Here is a 22484-nt window from a genome sequence, read left to right as displayed (position 1 = left end):
CTCTGCATTCAGTTGGATATATCTTCCCCTTTCTCCCTCGCTTTTCGCTTCCCTTCTTTCAGGAAAGAAACCAGAATTTCAGCTTCTAGTAAACAAACAAACAAACAAACAAACAAACCAGCTTTCCTCATGGACCATTTTGAATGAAGGCCAAAGGCAGGCCTTTCCTCTCCCAGACTGGCTTGTTGATTGGCCTAATCATGATCCCCCCCACTTTCTTCCCTTCTCTCTGTATTATGTGAAACAAGAGAATTCCATTCTTTGTGTCTCTCTCTGCCCCCCTCCCCCGCCTTGCTCTTCTTGATGCACATAGTGCTACCTCAGGCTTTCTCCAGAGGTAAACTTGGAAGGACACTCCAGCCAAGCATTAATTCTGTAATTTCGTGTGACATGAACTTCTGGCAAAGAGGTTAGGGCAGCACCCCTGAGGTTGTTTCATTTTATCCTCAAAGCAATCCTGTGAGGTAAAGTTAAGCTGGGGGATAGTGCATTGACCGAGACCACACAGTACAGGTCTATGTCCTTGATGGTAAATTCCTATCATTCTGAAGATCTTTCTTTCACTTGGCCTGGAAAGCCTTTGATGGTGAGAGGATTACAAATCGCTTAAGCTTATTCATAAGGCTAGCCATGTGCACCAGGCCTATTTGTCTCACTGAAGTACTCACAACCTGCCATTAAGCACATAAGCCTTATCTCACTTGAGCCACTTGAATTCATTTTCAAACCTTCCACACCTTCAGAGAACACTTTCCACACTGACCTAGCAAATGAGGGACTCCGGTGCATCCTGTACATTGCAAAGGATTCTGGGGCGTGTTCTACAACATTCAGATTATGCAGGGCCCTGGCCTAGTCTGCTGGGCCTCACTGCTGCCCTACAGGAACTGAGAGCTGGTCCTAGAACCCAACACACCCACGTGACTGTACACTGTGAGGGAAAGCTAGTAGTATTTGGCAAGCTGTGTATCAGAGAAAAGAAAACTCTCCTTGCGTGCTGTAGGTTAACTTGGGAATGATCAAGGTTCTTCTTCCCACCCCAATATCAGGAGGAACTTGGGTCATTTTTCCAAGCCAACCTGAGCATTTAAAAAAAAAAAATCAGAGGCAGCACTTCGAAGCAGTCCCCTAAGCAAACCAAGAGAGAAACAGTTATGTTGTTTTGCCCAGGTGGCTGTTTTGAAGGGCTGCCTTTGAAAACTGGGGAGAGGGATGCCCAACACCCACAGGGGACCCTCTTGCTCCAAAGATGTTTCCATTGTTTTGTTAAGCAGTTGTTTTGAAGAGCTTCTCCTGGGAAAACTCAGGCTAGGGGGAAAGCTCCAGTCCCATGGGGACTCTTATCTCATTGATCCCCAGTGTACATTGGGGGGGGGCCTTTCAGTTTTCCTGGAGGTAGATTGGGAATGAAATATTTACGTAAGGTATTACGGCAAAAAAAAAAGAATGCAAATAGTGCCCACTACGCTATTTGCGTTGCCCTTTTTTTCGCCGTAATAGCTTACGTAAATATTTACGTAGGCTAAAACTGCGAAAATAAGGGAACACAAATGGCAGGCACCGTAGCCACCATTTGCGTAGGCGGGTTTTTTTCTTCTTCTTCCTGGCTTGCTGTGATAGGCTATGCAAATACTTACGTAGCCTATCATGGCAAAGGGCAGATGGCAAGGGCGGCCGCAGCAGCCAGTCGAAAGACTAGCCACCACTGCCACCGGAGCTGCCGCCGTCCGGAACGTCTGCCCCAGGTAAGCTTTGTCCAGGGGGGAATCCGTGGGGGGGCAGGGGGGCAGGCCGTTCCGCCACGGATTTTGGGGGGCCAAATGCCAGTGCATTCAGCCTCACTGAAATCCATGGCAGAATTCTCCGCCATCCCTATGTGGGAGAGGCCAAAACTGACAGATTCATCCATCCAGGCACAGAACTTTGAGTGCTTAGATCTTCAAAGTTTGGGTCTGAATCCCTTAGGGATATCATAGAATTCTGCCACGGATCTCGGTGAGGCCAAATGCCAGTGCATTTGCCCCCCCTGAAATCCATGGTGGAACAGCCTGCCCCCCTGCCCCCCCCACAGATCCCCCCTGGGACAAGACTTACCTGGGGCGGATGTTCCAGACAACGGCAGCTCCAGCGGTGGCTTCGGCGGCGGCCGGTCTTCCAACCAGCTGCTGCCACCACCGCCATTTGCAGTCTGTGTGTTTTTTTGTTTTTTAATAGATGTGATAGGCTACGTAAAGACTTACGTAGCCTATCACATCTGGGTAAAAAAAACACGAACGCAAATGGTGGCGGCTATGGCCGCCGCCATTTGCGTTCCTTATTTTTCGCCGTCTCAGTCTGCGTCAATATTTACGTAGACTAAGATGGCGAAAATAAAGGGTAACGCAAATAGTGTAGTGGGTGCTATTTCCGTTCCTTTTTGATTCGCCGTTTTAGCCTACATAAATATTTACGTAGACTAAAACAATGAATCAAAAAGGAACGCAAATAGTGCCTACTACGCTATTTGCGTTCCCCTTTATTTTCACCATCTTAGTCTACGTAAATATTGACGTAGACTAAGACAGTGAAAAATAAGGAACGCAAATGGCAGTGGCTGTAGCCGCCGCCATTTGCGTATGCTGGGTTTTTTTCCCCCTGCCGTGATAGGCTACGTAAATACTTATGTAGCCTATCATGGCTAAATACAGGTATGCAAATGGCGGCCACCACCATTTGCATCCCTGCAGGCTGCCCAGCAGCCAGATGTTCAGCTGTGGGCGGCCGGAGCCGACCGGCGGCTCCATGGCTTGGCCGCGGAGCGGAGCCAGCCGGGCAGGATTCCAGGGGGGAGGACCGGATCGCCTCCCCCCTGTCAAGGATTCTGGGGGGAGGGACGGTGCGCCTCACCCCCAGTGGAAACAGAACGGAACGGAAGGTAAGTGTTCCGTCCATCCCTAGAATCCTTGTGTATTCAACCATGTCAGTGCTCAGTTAGGGTTGCCATCTGTTTTTTCTGACAGGCTCCTCATCTTTAACAGCTTCATGGCAGGCAAGTACATCATGGTCTTTCCATGCTGGGTATAGCTGTACCTATTGAATTTGACTGATATGGATGAGAATTCCATTTCAGTTCATTTTTTATAAAGATTAAAAAAAAATTGCAAAGTTCTTCATATTTAGGGGAGAAAGAACTTGAGATTTAAAAAAAAACACAACTGAATGCAGAAGGTAAAACTAGCAGATCCGCCTAACCTTAGTAGAGATATTTCTCCATTGCTTTGGTAAAGGGATGCTTTTGGAGAGTTAAGTAGGGATGTCAGAGAATTCTGCCATGGATCTCGGTGAGGCCGAATGCCAGTGCATTCGGCCCCCCAAAATCTGTGGCGGAACGAAGCCCCCGCCTCCCCAACCCAAGAAAGGTGTGCGAAACAGAGCACTTACTTGCTGCCGTCCATGCTGACTTGTGAATGGCGGCTGCCCTGCGGCCACCATTCGCTTCTTCATCATAGCCGTGATAGGCTATGTAAGTATTTAAGTAGCCTATCATGGCAAGCCAAAAAAAAAACAAAAAACAGCGTACGCAAATGGTGGCGGCTACGGCGGCCACCATTTGCGTTCCCTATTTTTGGCTGTTTTAGCCTACGTAAATATTTACATAGTCTATTACTGCAAAAAAAAAAAAAGGGGGGGGAACGCAAATAGCGTAGTGGGTGCTATTTGCGTTCCTTTTTTTCCCGCCTTTTTAGCCTGCCTATGTAAATATTTATGTAAGCTATTACAGCGGAAAAAAAGGAATGCAAATAGCGCCCACTACGCTATTTGTGTTCCCCTTTTTTTTGCCGTAACAGCCTAAGTAAATATTTACGTAGGCTAAAACGGCTAAAAATAGGGAACACAAATGGTGGCTGCCATAGCTGCCGCCATTTGCATATGCTGGTTTGTTTGCTTTTTGGCTTGCCATGATAGGCTACTTAAATACTTACATAGCCTATCACGGCTATGATGAAGAAGCGAATGGTGGCCGCAGGGCAGCCGCCATTCACAAGTCAGCATGGACGGCAGCAAGTAAGTGCTCTGTTTCGCACACCTTTCTTGGGTTGGGGAGGCGGGGGCTTCGTTCCGCCACAGATTTCGGGGGGCCAAATGCACTAAAACGGCTAAAAATAGGGAACACAAATGGTGGCTGCCATAGCTGCCGCCATTTGCATATGCTGGTTTGTTTGCTTTTTGGCTTGCCATGATAGGCTACATAAATACTTATGTAGCCTATCATGGCAGCTTCGCTGGATGCAAATGGCGGCCGTTACAGCGGCCACCATTTGCATCTGCAGCAGTCTGTCCGTGGCCAGAACTCCGGCTGTGGACAGCCCTGGCTGGTGGCTCTGCGGAGCTGCCGCGGAGTGGAGCCGGCCCAAGGAGGATTCCAGGGGGAGGGATGGAGCGTCTCCCCCCACTGCGGATCCAAGCTGCGAAAAGGTAAGTGACTTTCATACATCCCTAGAGTTAAGCAAGGGAAACCTCAGTCTGGGCAGGAAAATCCCACCACACCCAGAAGAGCTGCAGGGTAAGATGGTTCCCTGTGGGGGATCAGGGTTTGTCTCCCACCCAAGCTTTTCCTAGGTTCCAAGCTTTTCCTAGGTTTAGCTCTTCAAAGGAGGAGTACACCAAATCTCCTCTGAACTTAATTTTTGAGGGTTTCCTCTCCTTTAAGGTGAGCATTACAAAGTCTCTGGAGATTATTTCCAGGCCTGAGGTTGGTGATGTGTGTACTAGAGACTGGGTATCATGATACTCCTGATATTTTGTATGATCAATGAGTGTTACAAAAATGGTCTTTTAACTGTAGCTTCATGCACAGGTTGTGATGTTTCTCCTGATCACAGTCAACTCTACCCACTAAAGTAACCAAATCTCTTACGTACATGGGCAGATGAGCCTAAACATGGTAGACTCAGCCTTGAGGTAGGGAATTGGTTTAGATTAACTTCTAAGTCCCTCTGACTCCTTCTCCCTGTTCCCCCCCCCACTAATAAGGTTGGTTCCTCCTGTTAGTACTTCAGAAACATTAGATTTTGAAGGGTTTTTTTTTTTTTTTTCCTGGAACAGCACCACTAATTGTACTGATTATCCAGTGTGTAACTCCCTTTGAATCACATTATCTGGTGAATAATTGATGCTTGACTGAAATTACAGAATTCCAGCTAGCACAGCCAAGCTTCCTCTTAGACCTATGGTTTAATACAAGTGCATTTGAAATACATTTATAGTCTTTTCTGGAGAACATCCATCATCTTTTGAGTTTCCCAATCATCTCTACACTTCTTTGGTGCAGCTTGAAGGTGGAGAGAAACTCCAATTTCTGGACGAAAAGTCTATCAATGGCTACTAGTCCTGATGGCTATGTGCTACCTCCAGTACCAGAGGCAGTATGCCTATGTACACCAGTTGCTGGGGATCGTGGGTGGGAGGGTGCTGTTGTACTTATGTCCTGCTTGTGGGTTCCTGGTCGAGAGCTGGTTAGCCATTGTCTGAACAGAATGCTGGATTAGATGGACTCTTGGCTAGGGATGTCATGGGTGCCCGACTGGGTCCGGGAGTCCGTTGGGCCCCCTCCGCCCGTGATCCCTGGATTGCTCCTGCTGAGATGCTATCCACGCTCGCCCCCACTCTTGCCTGCTCATGCCCGCTCGCACCCTCCCAGACTCACCGCGATCCCGTCCGGTGAGCACCACCATTTTCCCACCTTTGTTTTCTGCATAAAAAAGGAAGTTTAAAAATATGCATATTTAAATATGTGCAGTTTGGGGCCAGGAAAGCTTAATAAGTGCAATATTAGAGGTATAATTCATATATATATATATATGAAATAATATATACCAGTCCTCCCCAAACTGGTGCTCTCCAGATGTTTCAGACTGCAGCTCCCAGCCAACACATCAGGAGAGTTCCATGTTGTGGATGGATGATATTACTAAACTTAAAAGGAATCATTCTGTCTGTCTCCTGGACTTGGCAATGCATGCACATACAGCTCTTCAAATGGAAGTACACATCTGGGCAAGTAGGTAGCAGTGGTAGTGGTGGTCAATGGTACAGAAGAGGGGATGGATCTGGGGAGAAGATGGATCATCCCCAATAATTAATAGCATAATGTAATGTTTTATGCCTATAAAATGGGCATTGTCCTACAGTGGATGTCACATTTACTAAAGCTTATTTAAAAGCAGATATCCCTATTCCTATCCAAACAAAACAGTGAAAAAGGAAACAGGATATTTGGGTAAGCAACAGTGCAGAACATGCCAGAAAATGAATGGATCAATCCAGTTTATTGGAGATGTCTGCTGTTCTCAGTATGTGAGGGATCACAAAGAGAAATTGATACATGATGAAAGGTCACAGATAGAAGGACAAATTTAAGGGTAAAGGTTGAGTGGTTTCTAAAATGAAACCAGTCAGACAGGTCCCTCTTCAGTGAACAGCTGAGAAGGAGCAAAATAGTAAGTTATTAAATTATGGCCCAGCTGTAACGTAGCAATCTAAAAGTGAGTTCACTTTCAGATGGCTTAATGTGACGGTGCACAAAGAATTTCAGCTCTGCCAGGATGGGCAGAACAGTGTGAAATGACACCACTGGAAGAGCGCTGTGTGCCAGTGCAGACATAAAAAAGGGAATGAATGGCGAGAGGTGCATGTAAAATAAAGATTGAAATTTCAGTTTTGACATACCTTTGAAAATGGAATGGTAGGTAGCATAACTCATAGAATGAAAACTTTATTTAGGTATTGGCAGCCTGATGTTACTTAGACATTAGCCTTCAATAATCAGTGGGGAAGTAAGAACTGCAAGCCTTTCCACAGGAGCACAGAGGTGGATCTGTGAGATCAGACCTCCCCTTCTGAGATTGGACCTCTGTTTCTGTAGGGATGTACGAAAGTCACTTACCTTTTCGCGGATGGTGTTCATGGTGGTGGGGAGGCACTCTGTCCCTCCCCCCAGAATCCTCAACGGGAGGGGAGGCGATCCAGTCCTCCCCCCCTGAAATCCTGCCTGGCCAGCTCCTTTCTGCGGCGGGTCTGAGGAGCAGCCGGCCAGGGCCGTCCTCAGCTGGAGTTCCGGCCATGGACTGGCTGCTGCGGATGCAAATGGCAGCCGCCGTAGCGGCTGCCATTTGCGTCCAGCCAGGCTGCCATGATAGGCTATGTAAGTATTTACGTAGCCTATCACGGCAGGCAAAAAACAACAACAACAACTGCGTACGCAAATAGCAGCGGCTACGGCAGCCGCCATTTGCGTACGCTGTTGTTTTTTGCTTGCCATGATAAGTATTTACATAGCCTATCACGGCAAACAGCAGACACAAATGGTGGCCACGGCAGCCAGTTGAAAGACCAGCTGCCGCTGCTGCCGCCGCCGGAGCCACCGCCGGAGCCGCCGCCACCGGAACATCCACCCCAGGTAAGCTTCATCCTGGGGTGGAATCCGCAGGGGGGCGGGGGTGGGAGGCTGTTCTGCCATGGATTTCGGGGGACCAAATGCCAGTGCATTCGGCCTCACTGAAATCCGTGGCGGAATTCTCCGCCATCCCTATGTTTCTGACCTCAGAGCAGGGAGACCTGATCTATCTTGTGGCTTCTGGGACACCATCCCAGGGTGCATAGGATTGCATTCTTACAAATGCATACTTTAATACATTTATACATGTGAATTTTATGAGAAAATAGATTCAAAAATATGTATTTAAAGACACATTTTAGTGTGGATTTTTAAAAACTGCAAATTAATATAGAAATGAAATGGAATATACTTATGAATTAACACATTCATGAAATGGACACCGACTGGAAATAATAGAATGATACATCCACTGAGTCTGCACAGCTTCACTGTCAGTTTTACCTGTATAGTCCTGCCCTAGGTTTTGTTTCTTGGTAATGACAAAGCTGTCACCCATTGTATTACTTTTACCATGTTATTTATCTTTTGTATTATTTTACTGTATACGTCTATTTCGCTTTACCTAGTTTTGTTGTCTTAAATCTGTGTGTGTGTGTGTGTGTGATTCTGCATCTTTCTGTCCATCTTTTCTCCTTCCACTCTCATTCTCCTCTCCCCGACACGTGGCCATGGTGCCACCTGTGTAACCCACCCTAGTTACGGCTGTGTTACCCAGTTTTGCGTTAGTGTGCCAGAATATGATTGATCCAAATAATTTATTTATGCAGATCCGGTGTCAGTTATTATGTCTTGTGACAGAAATGGGACAGCAGAACACTAAGGGCATTACATAAAGTCTCTGAAGGGGCATCTGTCATTAACCATGTAAAAGCAGAAGAATGATATTTCAAGATACTAGCAAATTTACCAGTTAACTGTAATATCTGTATAAATATGTTTCTCCGTCCTCTTCCCATGTGTAGGCTTTGTTGCACATTTAATTACCACCAGGGTTGGAAAAATAGTAAAAAAAAAAAAAGGCTTAATAATAATCACCATCTTCAAGAGCAATTCCCGCTGATATCACAAAAACTCACTCCCGCCACATAGCTAAGAAGGGCAGACGTCCTGCAAATATAATCAGGTCATTATCACTGTGGTTCTGAGTCTTAACTGAGGGAAAACGGTTGGCATTTTTCTCATTAATGCCAAGCATTAAGAGCTTATTATTGGGAATTGAAAACATGGCTGCCCGGGACAACCTGTGCTGTGATCATCTTTAGAAACAACCCGCTCGAGACTAGCCTGCCTGTCTCACATCAGGCTGTTTTATGCATCTTTTCGTTACTGGCAATTTGGGGGTACTAGACAGGAGGTCAGATATTAAACCATTTTGCTCTTGATTCTTTGGCAGCAAAAGCGAGGCTTTGCAATCTTTTTTTACCCCTGTACTGTTCCTTTCTGGTCCTTCTCTGGTTCTGGTGTCAGGAATGCCTGGGTTGGGGTTGGCCGGGGAATTTCCCTGGCCCCTTCACAACCTTAGGCCTACCCTAACCACATTTCAGGTTTATCAAATCTGAGCCTCAGGACTACAGGTACACTTGATGCTAGTGTGGCCAGGTGTCCTACTTTACAGAGGATGGTCTGAAGGCTTGTCAGAGCAGAGGATTGTTCTCTATTTGAAGGCATCTTCTATTTGAAGGGTTGTGCAGTCCATGGCGAGTTTAAAGAGGAAAAGAAGGGAGAGCAGGGAGGGGCCTTGAAGTTGTCCATCAGCGGTTAGCACCTGGACAGCAGACTGAACAGGCAGGCACAGAAGTCACCTTGTCACAGTCTTCCCCACTATGGTGTCATGCATTACAGTTCTATTTAAATTATAGTAATTATTTCTGAATTTACATCTATACATATAAATTAGCATAGGCAATTTTTGTGCAACACTGTGTCCTCTTTTGGCCTCTTTTATGGCAACCCATGTCCTCCTCTTTTCTGGCAAATTTCTGAAAAATAGGAGCAGTGATTTTTGTGTGATGCACCTTTATATTTTGTTTTTTAAGGAAACTGCCGATTACGTTTTTATTATTATTTCTTGGTTGAATGGGTGACATTTGCAGAGGTAGTTGCCACTTCTGGGAGGATTGAGTCTGCCAAGTTTTAGCTGTATTGGTGCAAAGATTTCTTCTTCTTCCCTTTTTTGCACAAGAGGAGCCTTTACATTTTGAGGATATCCAAAAAAGTACGCACTTATTCCCCTATGTTCCTTCTGGAACATCTGAAAATGACAGACAGCTTAGACGTGGCCCTAAGTAAAAAAAACTGCAAAGTTTCAGAAGATAGGTGTAGCAGCTTTTGTGCAAGGTGAGTCCTCAGATTTCATGAGGGGAGTGATTAATTCCCCTTCCCTTACTCTATTGGTTTTTGGACTTTTTTTTAATGAAACTAGCACACATCACAGCTTCAAAAGGATGCCCATCCCTAAGTAATTGCATATAGAGAAATCAAGCAAAACATAATTCCAGAAATGAAATACTTGGAAGGGTCACCGATTGTGCCCTTCAATTTCTCTGAGCCCCATTTCTCTTAGTTCGGCTTCTTTCTCCTTAATATGAGACCTAATAAGTCAATGGCAATCAACACCTATATTCAATTGTCTTGAATGGTCTATCTAAATGAAGGATGAACATGAATATGCAAAAGCAGAGCATGTAATGATTATGCTAATGACCACCCTTCCCTTATTTGGTTACCTCCAAAATTACAAGCTGTAATGAAAACAAATGGGAAGTAAAAATATGATCACATAAATCCTCATTATAAAACAACATTATGTGTTCATGAGGCATTAAAGGCGAATGACTGTTGTATGAAAAATGCAGAGGAGGGGAGATGACATCAGAACTGCCCTGCTGGATCAGTCCAAAGTTCCAGCTAGTCCAGCTTTCTGCTTCCAAAAGTGGCCAGACACATGCCACTGCAAAGCTGAAAAACAGAGCAAAGAGGTGGTGACCACCCTTGTTCCCAGAGGCATCTGGCTGGCCACTCTGTTGGAAACAGAGTGCTGGGTTAGAGGGATCTTTGGCTTGATCCACTAAGGCAGTATATATGTTATTGCCATGAAAGCCCCCCACCCCAAATTGGAAAAGGCCTATTTTGTCAAAGCACAGAGCTATAGATTAAATTCAACTGCACTCCAGTTTTACAATTAAATTCCATTCTCATGTTTGATTTTCAATTGTTATTTACAGCAGGCAGCAGTAGTGCATTGACAAATAATGTTGTGGCTCCTTAAATTTTGACAGATTTAGTGCGCTATGCAAGAAAAATCAGAGATTGACTGCATTCGGACATAACACTAAACTATGGTTTTGTGTAGGGGTGGGCAACTTTTGGCCCTCCAGATGTTTTCACCTACAAATCCCATCAGCCCTATCCAACATAGCCAAGGGTGAGGCATGATGGTAGTTGTAGACCAAAACATCTGTGCAGCCACAGGCTTCCCATCCTTGGTTTAGTGCTATGAGAATGAGCCTCAGCCTTGTGGACTCCCCCTCTTCTCTCATTGTCTGGCATGGCCATGAGCAACAGTTGCTTCTGTCTTCAGCTAACCATGGTTGCTGTGATCAAACCAGGATAAACTGTGGTTAGTTTGATTTTCATTCCCTGATCCTGGCATGCTTGGATAATAAACCAGAGTTAAAATTAACCACAGTTCCCCTTTGGAAGATGGCAACAAATAGATGTTGGAAATGGAAGTGAATGCTTCCAATATCCTCACAGCCACACTGAGCAATCATTCATTCATTCATTCATTCATTCATTCATTCATTACATTTACATCCTGCCTTTTTTCCTCCTTAAGGAACCCAAGGCAGCATACATAATCCTCCTCTGTTTTATCCTCATAAGAACAACCCTGTGAGGTGGGTTGGGCTGAGAGTCTGTGACTGGCCCAAAGTCACCCAGTAAGCTTCCATGGCTGAGTGGGGACTAGAACCCGGATCTCCCAACTCCCAGTCCAATCCTCTAGCCACTACACCACACTGGTTCAGAATTGGGGCTTGGGGCTGGGGTGTGGAGAGCAGACTCATGCACATAATGTTAAACTATGATTTAGCATTATGACCTAAACTGACTTTTATTCTTTTTTATCCTTTTACTGTTTTATCTCTTGTGTTCACCTCTCTGAAATCTGTTCTAGATATGGAGTGGTGTACAAATAGTGTAAATACATACATACATACATACATACATAATTTACTCATCGTTGTTGGAACAAAATCCTCCTGCTTAAGTGACTGTATTGTCTTAAGTGACTAATTATTGTCTAACATTATACTGTTGGTTTGTCTAGTGCAATAGTTTTCAAACCTACACTCAAGGAAACCTAGATTTCCCCAGAGTCTTATCTGGGGTTCTTCAATGACAAATGGCAAGAAAATGAGAAAAAGAAGGCGGGGGGGGGGACTTACTTGAAAGATATCTTTCCTACCACAACCTCTTTCTCCCTGCTCTGCACAGCTGTTGGGGAGGATAGTGTACTTTTCTAGAGCACATTCTCAGACCAGATCTTCACCTTGTGTCATATCATTACAATCCCATCATGGTAACACTATATCCCTCTTATGTATTTATATCTCATAGAACACACAATGACATCTGTTGTGGTACATTGGATGATGTGGAATAAAGCAGGAAATAACACTACAAAAGCACTATATTGAATGTGTGATGTGCCCCAACAGTTATCAATGCACTTCAATACCACTGTAAGGCAGTTGTGTCGATCCAGCCTCAGTTAAAAAGGTGTGATGATGACACCCTACAACAGACCTGACTATTGTCCTTTTTGAAGTGTGCACTGTAGAACATTCCCCAGAATTCTGTGCAGCATGCAGGGGTTCTATGACAAATGTCTGGGTGTTCCTCAGCATGCATGTTATTGTTTTGTTGTTCTACAGTCGTTAAGTCGTGTCCGACTCTTCGTGACCCCATGGACCATAGCACGCCAGGCCTTCCTGTCCTCCGCTCTCTCCCGGAGCATGCTCAAGTTCATATTCATTGCATCGGTGATGCTATCTAGCCATCTCATCCTCTGCAGTCCCCTTCTCCCTTTGCCTTCAGTCTTTCCCAGCATCAAGATCTTTTCCAGTGAGTTTTCTCTTCGCATTAGGTGGCCAAAATATTTGAGCTTCAGCTTCAGTATCTGTCCTTCCAATGAGCACTCAGGGTTGATTTCCTTTAGGATTGACTGATTTGACCTCCTTGCAGTCCAGGGGACTCGTAAGTAGGGTTGGCGGAGAATTTCTCCCCGAAACTTCGGGGGGCCGAGCGCCAACGTGTTCGGCCCCCCGAACAAGTTTCGGGGAGAAATCCTCCGAACCCCCCCACCCCCCGCACCCCCCCCAGGACGGGACTTACCTTCACCGAATGTCCCTCCCGGTGGCTGGTCCGGCCGGCGGTTCGGCAGGTGTTCGAGCGAGGCAGGAGCGCCGCCCCCATTGCAATGAAAGAAAAAAAAAAGCCCCCTGATAGGCTACGTGACGATTCACGTAGCCTATCACGGCTAGATTTGCAAAGTCAGCCGTGATAGGCTACGTCAATCATCACGTAGCCTATCACGGGTGACTTTAAAAAAAAAAAAAGTGTGTATGGATAATGGCGGCCCCCATAGGGAGCCGCCATTCCCGTTCCTTATTTGGTTGCTGTAGTCTACGTAAATGTTTACGTAGACTACGGCGAAAATAAGGGCAACGCTATTTGCGTTGCCCTTATTTTCGCCGTAGTCTCCGTAAACATTTACCTAGACTACAGCGACTAAATAAGGAATGCGAATGGCGGCTCCCTATGGGGGCCGCCATTAGCGTACGCGCTTTTTTTTTTTTTTTAAAGTCACCCGTGATAGGTTTTATCAGGTTTTACCTATCAGGGGGCGTGTGTTTTTTTTTTTTAACTTTCGCGTTCGCGGCCGGGCGAGGCGGGAAGCCTCCTCCCCGGCCTGAATTTCGGCCGGGGCGAGGCGGGAAGCCTCCCCCCCCGGCCTGAACTTCGTGGGGGGACCAGCGAAGTGCCTCCCCCCCACCGCGAACGTCCTTCGAGGACAGGTAAGTGACTTTCGTCCACCCCTACTCATAAGAGTCTTCTCCAGCACCACAGTTCGAAGGCATCAATTCTTCGGCGCTCAGCCTTCCTTATAGTCCAGCTCTCACAGTCATACTTTACTACTGGGAAAACTATAGCTTTGATTATACAGACCTTTGTTGGCAAGTTGATGTCTCTGCTTCTTACTATGCTGTCTAGGTGTGCCATAGCTTTCCTCTCAAGGAGCAAGCGTCTTTTAATTTCATTGCTACAGTCACTGTCTGCAGTGATCTTGGAGCCCAAGAAAATAAAATCTGCCACTGTTTCCATTTCTTCCCCTTCTATATGCCAGGAAGTGATGGGGCCAGATGCCATAATCTTAGTTTTTTTTTTAATGTTGAGTTTCAAACCAGCTTTTGCACTCTCCTCTTTCACCCTCAACAAGAGACTCTTTAGATCCTCTTCGCTTTCTGCCATTAGGGTGGTATCGTTTGCATAACTGAGGTTGTTGATAATTCTCCTGGCAATCTTAATTCTGACCTGTGATCCATCCAAACCAGCGTTTCTCATGATGTACTCTGCATATAAGTTAAATAAGCAGGGTGACAATATACAGCCTTGTTGTACTCCTTTCCCAATTCTGAACCAATCGGTTGTTCCATGTCTGGTTCTTACTGTTGCTTCTTGACCCTCATACAGGTTTCTCAGGAGACAGGTAAGGTGGTCTGGTACTTCCATCTCTTTAAGAATTTGCCAGAGTTTGTTGTGATCCACACAATCAAAGGCTTTAGCGTAGTCAATGAAGCAGAAATAGACGTTTTTCTGGAACTCTTGCTTTCTCCATGATCCAGTGAATGTTGGAGATTTGATCTCTAGTTCTTCTGCCTCTTCAAAACCCAGCTGGTACTTCGGGTAGTTCTTGGTTCACATACTGCTGAAGCCTAGCTTGTAGGATTTTGAGCATAACCTTGCTGGCATGTGAAATGAGCACAATTGTACGGTAGTTTGAACACTCTTTGGCATTGCCCTTCTTTGGAATTGGAATGTAAACTGACCTTTTCCAGTCTTGTGGCCACTGTTGAGTGTTCCAAATTTGTTGGCATATTGAGTGCAGCACTTTAACAGCATCATCTTTTAGGATTTTAAATAGGTCAGCTGGAATACTGTCATCTCCGCTAGCTTTGTTGTTAGTAATGCTTCCTAAGGCCCACTTGACTTCACTCTCGAGGATGTCTGGCTCAAGTTCAGTGACCACACTGTCATGGCTATCAGGGACAGTAAGATCTTTCCTGTATAGTTCTTCTGGGTATTCTTTCCACCTCTTCTTAATCTCATCTGCTTCTCTAAGGTTCCTGCCTTCTTTGTCCTTTATCATGCCCGTCTTTGCACAAAACATTCCCTTGAGATCTCTGATTTTCTTGAAAAGATCTCTAGTCTTTCCCATTCTGTTGTTTTCCTCAATTTCTTTGCACTGTTTATTTAAGAAGGCCTTCTTGTCTCTCTTTGCTGTTCTCTGGAACTCTGCATTCATTTGGATATATCTTCCCCTTTCTCCCTTGCTTTTCGCTTCCCTTCTTTCCTCAACTACTTGTAAAGCCTCATCAGACAGCCACTTGTCTTTCTTGCATTTCTTTTTCTTTGGGATGGATTTCGTTGCTGCCTCCTGAACAATGTTACGGACCTCCGTCCATAGTTCCTCAGGCACTCTGTCTATCAGGTCTAATCCCTGAAATCTATTCCTCACCTCCACTGTATATTCATAAGGGATATGATTTAGGTCATACCTGAATGGTTTAGTAGTTTTCCCTACATTCTTCAATTTAAGCTGAAATTTTGCAACAAGAAGCTCATGATCTGAGCCACAGTCAGCGCCAGGTCTTGTTTTTACTGACTGTATGGAGCTTCTCCATCTTTGGCTGCAAAGGACATAATCAATCTGATTTCAATATTGACCATCTGGTGATGTCCATGTGGAGAGTTGCCTCTTGTGCTGTTGGAAAAGAGTGTTTGCTATGATCAGCGTGTTCTCTTGGCAAAACTCTATTAGCCTTTGTCCCGCTTCATTTTGTACACCAAGACCATGCTTGCCTGTTATCCTGGTGATTTCTTGACTTCCTACTTTGGCATTCCAATCCCCTATGATGAAAAGGACATCTTTTTTTGGTGTTAGTTGTAGAAGGTGTTGTAGGTCTTCATAGAACCAATCAACCTCAGCTTCTTCGGCCTCAGTGGTTGGGGCATAGACTTGAATTACTGTGATGTTCAATGGTTTGCCTTGGATTCGTACTGAGATCATTCTATCGTTTTTGAGATTGTACCCCAGTACTGCTTTTCCCACCCTTTTATTGACTATGAGTGCTACTCCATGAGTGCTACTCCATTCAAGAATTCTAATGAATTCTTGCCCACAGTTGTAGATATAATGGTCACCTGAATTAAATTCGCACATGCTTGTGCATTTTAGTTCACTGATTCCCAAGATGTCGATGTTCAATCTTGCCATCTCATGTTTGACCACCTCCAGCTTACCTTCATTCATTGATCTTACATTCCAGGTTTCCTAAACAATATTGTTCTTTACAGCATCGGATTTTCTTTTCACCACCAGACACATCCACAGCTGAGTGTCCTTTCGGCTTTGGCCCAGCCACTTCACTCTTTCTGGCGTTACTTGGAAATTCCCTCTGCTCTTCCCCAGTAGTATATTGGACACCTTCCGACCTGAGGGTCTCATCTTCCAGCGTCATATCTTTTAGCCTTGTGATATGTTCCATGGGGTTTTCTTGGCAAGAATACTGGAGTGGGTTGCCATTTCCTTCTCCAGTGGACCACATTTTGTCAGAACTCTCCACCATGACCTCTCCATCTTGGGTGGCCCTGCACGGCATAGCTTATGGCTTCACTGAGTTATGCAAGCCCCTTCGCCACAACAAGGTGGTGATCCATGAAGGGTATGTCATTGTTTACTGTGATTTTAATGTTTTATATATTTTGTATTGTTTTATTGTGTGCTCTTTGTTTTTAATTTTTGTGAACTGCCCAGAGAGCTTTGGCTATTGGGCAGCATAGAAATACATACATACATACATACATACGTTGATGTGGTTCTCTGAAGACAGAATGTTTGAAAATCACTGATCTAATGCAAGCACTTGTTTATAGTGTGAATAATATAGTCTGCCCTTCCAAATGATTGTATCCTTTGTATTTAGAAAGTTCCAGTAGAGCCAAAGGAAACACCTGCGGGTGTCATGGGAGAGGAGGAAATTCACTAACTTTCCTTGCTGTGCCTGTATAGAATGAAATTGGTGTGTGCGTGCGTGTGTTTGTGTATGTGCACGTGTTGGGGGAGGGGCTTTTAATGTCAACACAAATCCCTCTGGATCTGGCTTAGATTGGAAACTTAAGTTAGAGTTTTTAAGTTAGAAAGTCAAGTTAGAATTTTCAAGATCAAATCTCAGAGCATGAAAGTTTGCTAAAACAGATATGTGGATTAAGAAGAAGAAGAAGAAGAAGAAGAAGAAGAAGAAGAAGAAGAAGAAGAAGAAAGACCAATCCTATTGGGATAGGTGGCCACCTCCAAACTTGGAGGGGTCTGCCTATTCAATGCAGGGTGGGTGGAGCATGCAGGGGATCTTCACCCCCGCGCTCTGGCTGCCCTTCATTTGTGGCTAGACTACTGATTTCAGCTGTCTAGCCATGGGACGTAGGAGTGAAGGGAGGCTGGACATGCATAGGAAGCATTGCACAATCACTTGTACAATCCCTGCCCCTCCCCACCCCCAGGAATGTCCCCTTTTGCCCCACTCCATGCTGCTCATCTGAGCGCAGAGCCTGGAGATGATCCACGCTGCCTATGCAGTGCAGGAGGAGGGGTCAGGGAGGTGGTTTTCCAGTAACTGACCCTGGAGCATGGGCTGCAAGGTCAGTTCCCAGAAACCGAACAATCCTCTGGCCATCTAGCAGCTGTCTAGCAGCCATAGGATTGTGCCCTTACTTAATTTAATACTTAAGTAATAATTTCATAGGAATGTTCATTGTACAAAGTTTATAATGCTTAACTTGCTCAATCTAAAATCTTAATTTTGTGTTGGATGAAGTTTTTCTTTTTTCTTTCTTTTTGCTAAGATTCTCCAAGGGAAAATATATGCATACACACACACATGCCTAAACACTGAATTTCATGCCTGAAAATTCGATGTCATGAGAACTATTAGGTATTACTTCTTTCAATATCAACATTATTTATGCACACACACACACACACACACACACACCCCTCTGTTACAATAAAGAATGTTACATTAACATTTCGCATCTAGAGGATTTACAACTAAAGGATTTCACGACTCTAGTAAGTTTTGCAACTAGAGGATTTAATATGGAATGTGAATTTTGTCTTGATACACACACACACACACATACACAAACATAAGTTTTGTGTGCATATATGTACACACACACATGTATGTACTGTGTGTGTGTGTGTGTGTGTAGACAGACATGCATGCACACTTTGGTAAGTATAAGAAGAAAGTAGTGATGAGGGAGAACTTTATTTGGTATGCATTTTAATGTGAACTTACAGATTGACACTAATCCAAACCAATAAGTGAACCAAATCTCACTTATCTCAATTTTGTGATGCAGTTCTCCAAGTGAAAATGCGTACAAACATAGATATATTAGGGAAACATGTGCGGAAATATAGTAGTGAAAATATTAGTGAAAATAACATACAGAAACATATTATACAAGTGGAAAATTGCTTTTAAAAATGTGTATAGTAGGCAAAGTCGGGCATACAATGTGTATGTTATGAGAAATGTGCATGAAAATGTGCATGAATTTTCATGCAGACTTTTTTAAAAAATCACAAACAGATGCGAAAATTTCACAAAATGAATTTAAGATTAAAAAACTGAGAAATTGAGAGAAACTGAAACAGACAGATTTGGCAATCCCTTGGAGAAGTATGAAACTGAAAACAGAATTCCACATCCAGTGAATGTTAGGTTTTGCAGGATTCTCAGTGATGAGCAGAATCCAACTGGGTGCTTATGCCTCTGCTGATTCTCTTGCTCCCTGACACTTCCTGCCCATGAACAGCACCCACTGCTTGCGGAACAGAGATTTAGCACTGCCCAAGGTAACTGGAAATGAGCAAAAATGCTCATTTCTGGAACAGGGCAGGTTGGCAGAGCTCAAATAAGGGAACTCCACCAACCTGTCCTGATCAGAAATTAGCATCTCCTCTCATTTTGGGGCTTCCTCTGGGAAGCATTAAATCTCTGTTGCACAAGCGGTGGGTTGTGCTTGCTCAATGGAATTGGCAGGGAACACTGCTTGCACAACAGAATCTGTGGGGCACAAGAACATTGGAGAGGCTATAAGCACCCCATTCAATTCTGCCTCACATCAATAATCAGGAATAACAAAAGTGTCATTGGCACAAAAAGTAATTGCATGGCATGCCATGGGACAGTTTGTGACAGCTGAAGAGCATATAGTAGCAGCCATAACTGATATAGGTTGGCAAAAATGGACACTGAGTCATTTGTCAGTGGTTGACTTTTCAGGTTTCAGGTCACCACCACTTACACTGATTCATATAATTCCCTATAGAGATACTTACATATTTTTTACTGCTGTCTTGATTGATTCAAGCTAAAGATTTAGTCTATTCTTAAGGGATAAAGAAAATATGGGGGGGGGTCCAAAGAGCCATCTTTTCACACACACCTTTTCCACAACAGCCCCATGTACCCCTGAAAAATCACTTTTGAAGGCTGAGGGAGCCACTGAAGTAGCAGTCAATCCAGCTTCAGGGGTTGCTACCAAAGATGAAAATTGTGAAATTCTCCACCTGTGCTTAGAGGTGCTTTTGGAATATGTACAGGGCTGGATCATGGTCAAGGGATTATTTTAATGACATTAAACTGTAGTGATTAAATCGCATGTGTTGAGAAGGCATGTCTGAAGAATTTTGAATTACACAAAAATGTCTAACCTAAAATGTGTAGTTTGTTACTGTGTACTCAGACAACAAGCTTAAATTATAATATGCAATAAATTATGACTGTGATGAATTTATTGTAGTGGGATAGATCATGTGAAGACTAATTCAATTGCAAGTACTGTATAGTCTCCTCAACTGATTTGCCCCCCATCATGTCTACTTATGGATATTGTCAGATGAAGTATGGAGTTTAAAAGAAAGGTATAAACACATTGGGTTGAGTCCAGAATAAATTAGTTGAATTTGTTCCCTGTAAAATCAATGTGACAAGTTAGTCATGGCTTTATTTCAGTCCCATTGATTTCAGTGGGAACTAAGTTCAACAAACCTAGGCTGGATCCAACCCACTAAATTTTGTAACTTGATACTTAATGCTATTGACTTAAAATTAATCTGCACAATTTAAAACTCTTCCACTGAAATCAAATGGGATTTTGAAATGGTGAGATTTGGATGTTTAACTTTATTTATTTTTAAAAATATTTCTAAAAGTCAAATTTCAACGCAAAACTTGAAATGTTGAAAGCGTTTTTAGGAAAGAATATTCTGATGAATTCCCCCTCCCCATCTTTTTCCAGTTCCTCCTTACCTGTAGGTCACAACACCCCTTTGAGAATAGTTAGCAAAATAACCACTCCATTTTCTTTTCCCATTAATAGGTTGGGAAATTTGGGGTGTAATTGTGGATCCAGTTTAAAATGTATGTTTAATATTAATGTTGCTGATGGAAGCAGTGGGTTTGACCTCTTCTCCATCCACTCCTTTCTTAGCTAATTGCTTTCTTCATCCACCAGTATGAACAAACAATATAGTTTTAAGCAGCATTAACTGAGCTGAGATTTCTCAGAAGAAAATTTTGTGAGAAATTTTCTGAGAACTTCCCCCCCCCCATTTCCACCTAGTTAGAGAATTCCACTTTCCCTGCCCATGAATATTCAGTGAAACCCTATCCCCTGAATTCATTGCCAGCATGCGGGGAGAAAAAATGGGGGAGATGATTTTTTCCTTAGACCTACAAACATTTGAATTCCCAAGATGTTGCTAATTTTAGTTCATCTCTGTAAAATATGGTAGTGTGAACTGACAAGCAAGACCATGTTATCTGTGAAAGACTCTACTAAAAAGTAAGCATTTGTACAGGTAAAATGTTATGCCACTTGTATCTGTAAAAATGAACTCTGCTGCTGCACTGTACCGGGTGTTTTGTTAAGGAAACTTACCCTCTTCTGTATAATACAGCAAATGGTTTTCCATTCCCTTACTCACTAGGTAACAGAAACCCGGACTGGTCCTCTTGGCTGCAGTAACTATGACAACCTAGATTCTGTCAGTTCTGTTCTGGTACAGAGTCCGGAAAATAAGATTCAGTTGCAAGGTACGTAGGTGGAATTTTGTTAACTTCTTATAGGAAGATGTTTATAGGCCTATTTGTCATTTTCCTTAAACATCTGCCTCAGCAGTACATGTCAAAGATCAATGCAAATGTTATATTTCCCTCATCTTAAACAAGCAAGTAGAAAAGTTTCACAGTTTAGAGTTGGATTAGATATTCAAGTCCCCATGATGATCAGCATCTCCATCCTTTGTATCCCAACCCCTGGCCATATTTAAAACAGTTCAATATGAAGTTGGGCCTACTGCATAACAGATTCAGCCCACATAGTGAGTTGTTCTAAGGGCTCCTCCACATGAAGCTTTTATCCTGCTATTGAGATTTCTCACTCATGGAAGTTTGTTGGTCCTTTTCATGACATCATTAACCTCCAGGGCACATCCAGATGTATTTCCTGGTTATTTCATCTCAAAAATATCCAGGAATAACAAACCAACTTTTTAACTCAGAATGTTACATGATTAAAACAGCCACTAGATGGCACTGTTTCATTGAGTTGGAACCTTGAAAATGAAAAGCTTCCCCTCTCAGCAATCATGTGGTCGCTACCTGGGAGCCTGTAGTAAACAGGGAAAGGCTCCAGAACAGGGGGACTGTGGGGGTGTTCTTTAGTGTAATGGTGGCCTAAGCCAGAAGTTCAGAACCCCAGGGGCCAAATGTGGCCCTCCTGTGTTCCCAAAATGGCCACACCTCCTTCTCGTGGCCCCATGCCCTTTCCCCTGACCACTGATGGTTTGGCGGTTTCCTGGCTTTTGTGCAGGTTTTTTTCCCATTCTAAAAGGTTGAAATTAGGGGTGGACGAAAGTCCCTTACCTGTCCTCGAAGGACGTTTGCGGTGGGGGGGAGGCGCTTCGCTGCACCCCCCGTGAAGTTCCGGCCGGGGGGGAGGCTTCCCGCCTCGTCCCGGCTGAAATTCAGGCCGGGGGGGAGGCTTCCCGCCTCGGCCCGGCCGAAATTCAGGCCAGGGAGGAGGCTTCCCGCCTCGCCCGGCCGCGAAAGCGAAAGTTAAAAAAAAAAAAACGCCCCCTGATAGGCTATGTGACGATTCACGTAGCCTATCACGGCTAGATCTGCAAAGTCAGCCGTGATAGGCTACGTCAATCGTCACATAGCCTATCACGGGTGACTTTAAAAAAAAAGAAAAAAAGTGTGTACGGATAATGGCGGCCCCCATAGGGAGCCGCCATTCGCGTTCCTTATTTAGTCGCTGTAGTCTGCGTAAATCTTTACGTAGACTACAGCAACCAAATAAGGAATGGGAATGGCGGCTCCCTATGGGGGCCGCCATTATCCGTACACACTTTTTTTTTTTTTAAGTCACCCGTGATAGGCTACGTGACGATTGACGTAGCCTATCACGGCTGACTTTGCAAATCTAGCCGTGATAGGCTACGTTAATCGTTACGTAGCCTATCAGGGGGCATTTTTTTTTTCCTGCCCCGCTCGAACACCCGCCGAACCGCCAGCCGGACCCGCCACCGGGAGGGACATTCGGCGAAGGTAAGTCCCGTCCCGGGGGGGGGGGTGCGGGGGGCGGGGGGGGTTCGGAGGATTTCTCCCTGAAACTTGTTCGGGGG

At 44.4% G+C, this 22484-nt stretch overlaps 1 protein-coding gene across 1 annotated transcript in view; it reads left to right on the top strand.

The window, feature by feature from the left end:
• BRINP3 (BMP/retinoic acid inducible neural specific 3) overlaps positions 1-22484 on the top strand; it is a 440239-nt gene that overhangs the window by 297192 nt on the left and 120563 nt on the right. The window contains exon 5 of the mRNA XM_084848196.1: positions 20784-20889. Within this exon, the coding sequence (XP_084704322.1) occupies positions 20784-20889 (106 nt within the window). The remainder of the gene's footprint in view (positions 1-20783; positions 20890-22484) is intronic.

This window comes from Heloderma suspectum, chromosome 4 (genome assembly GCF_057233095.1).
Source record: "Heloderma suspectum isolate Gila_16-S chromosome 4, 16-S_ref, whole genome shotgun sequence".
NCBI classification, from domain to species: domain Eukaryota; kingdom Metazoa; phylum Chordata; class Lepidosauria; order Squamata; family Helodermatidae; genus Heloderma; species Heloderma suspectum.
Note: the sequence above shows the minus strand (reverse complement) of the source record. Positions and strands in the feature narration are given on the sequence as shown.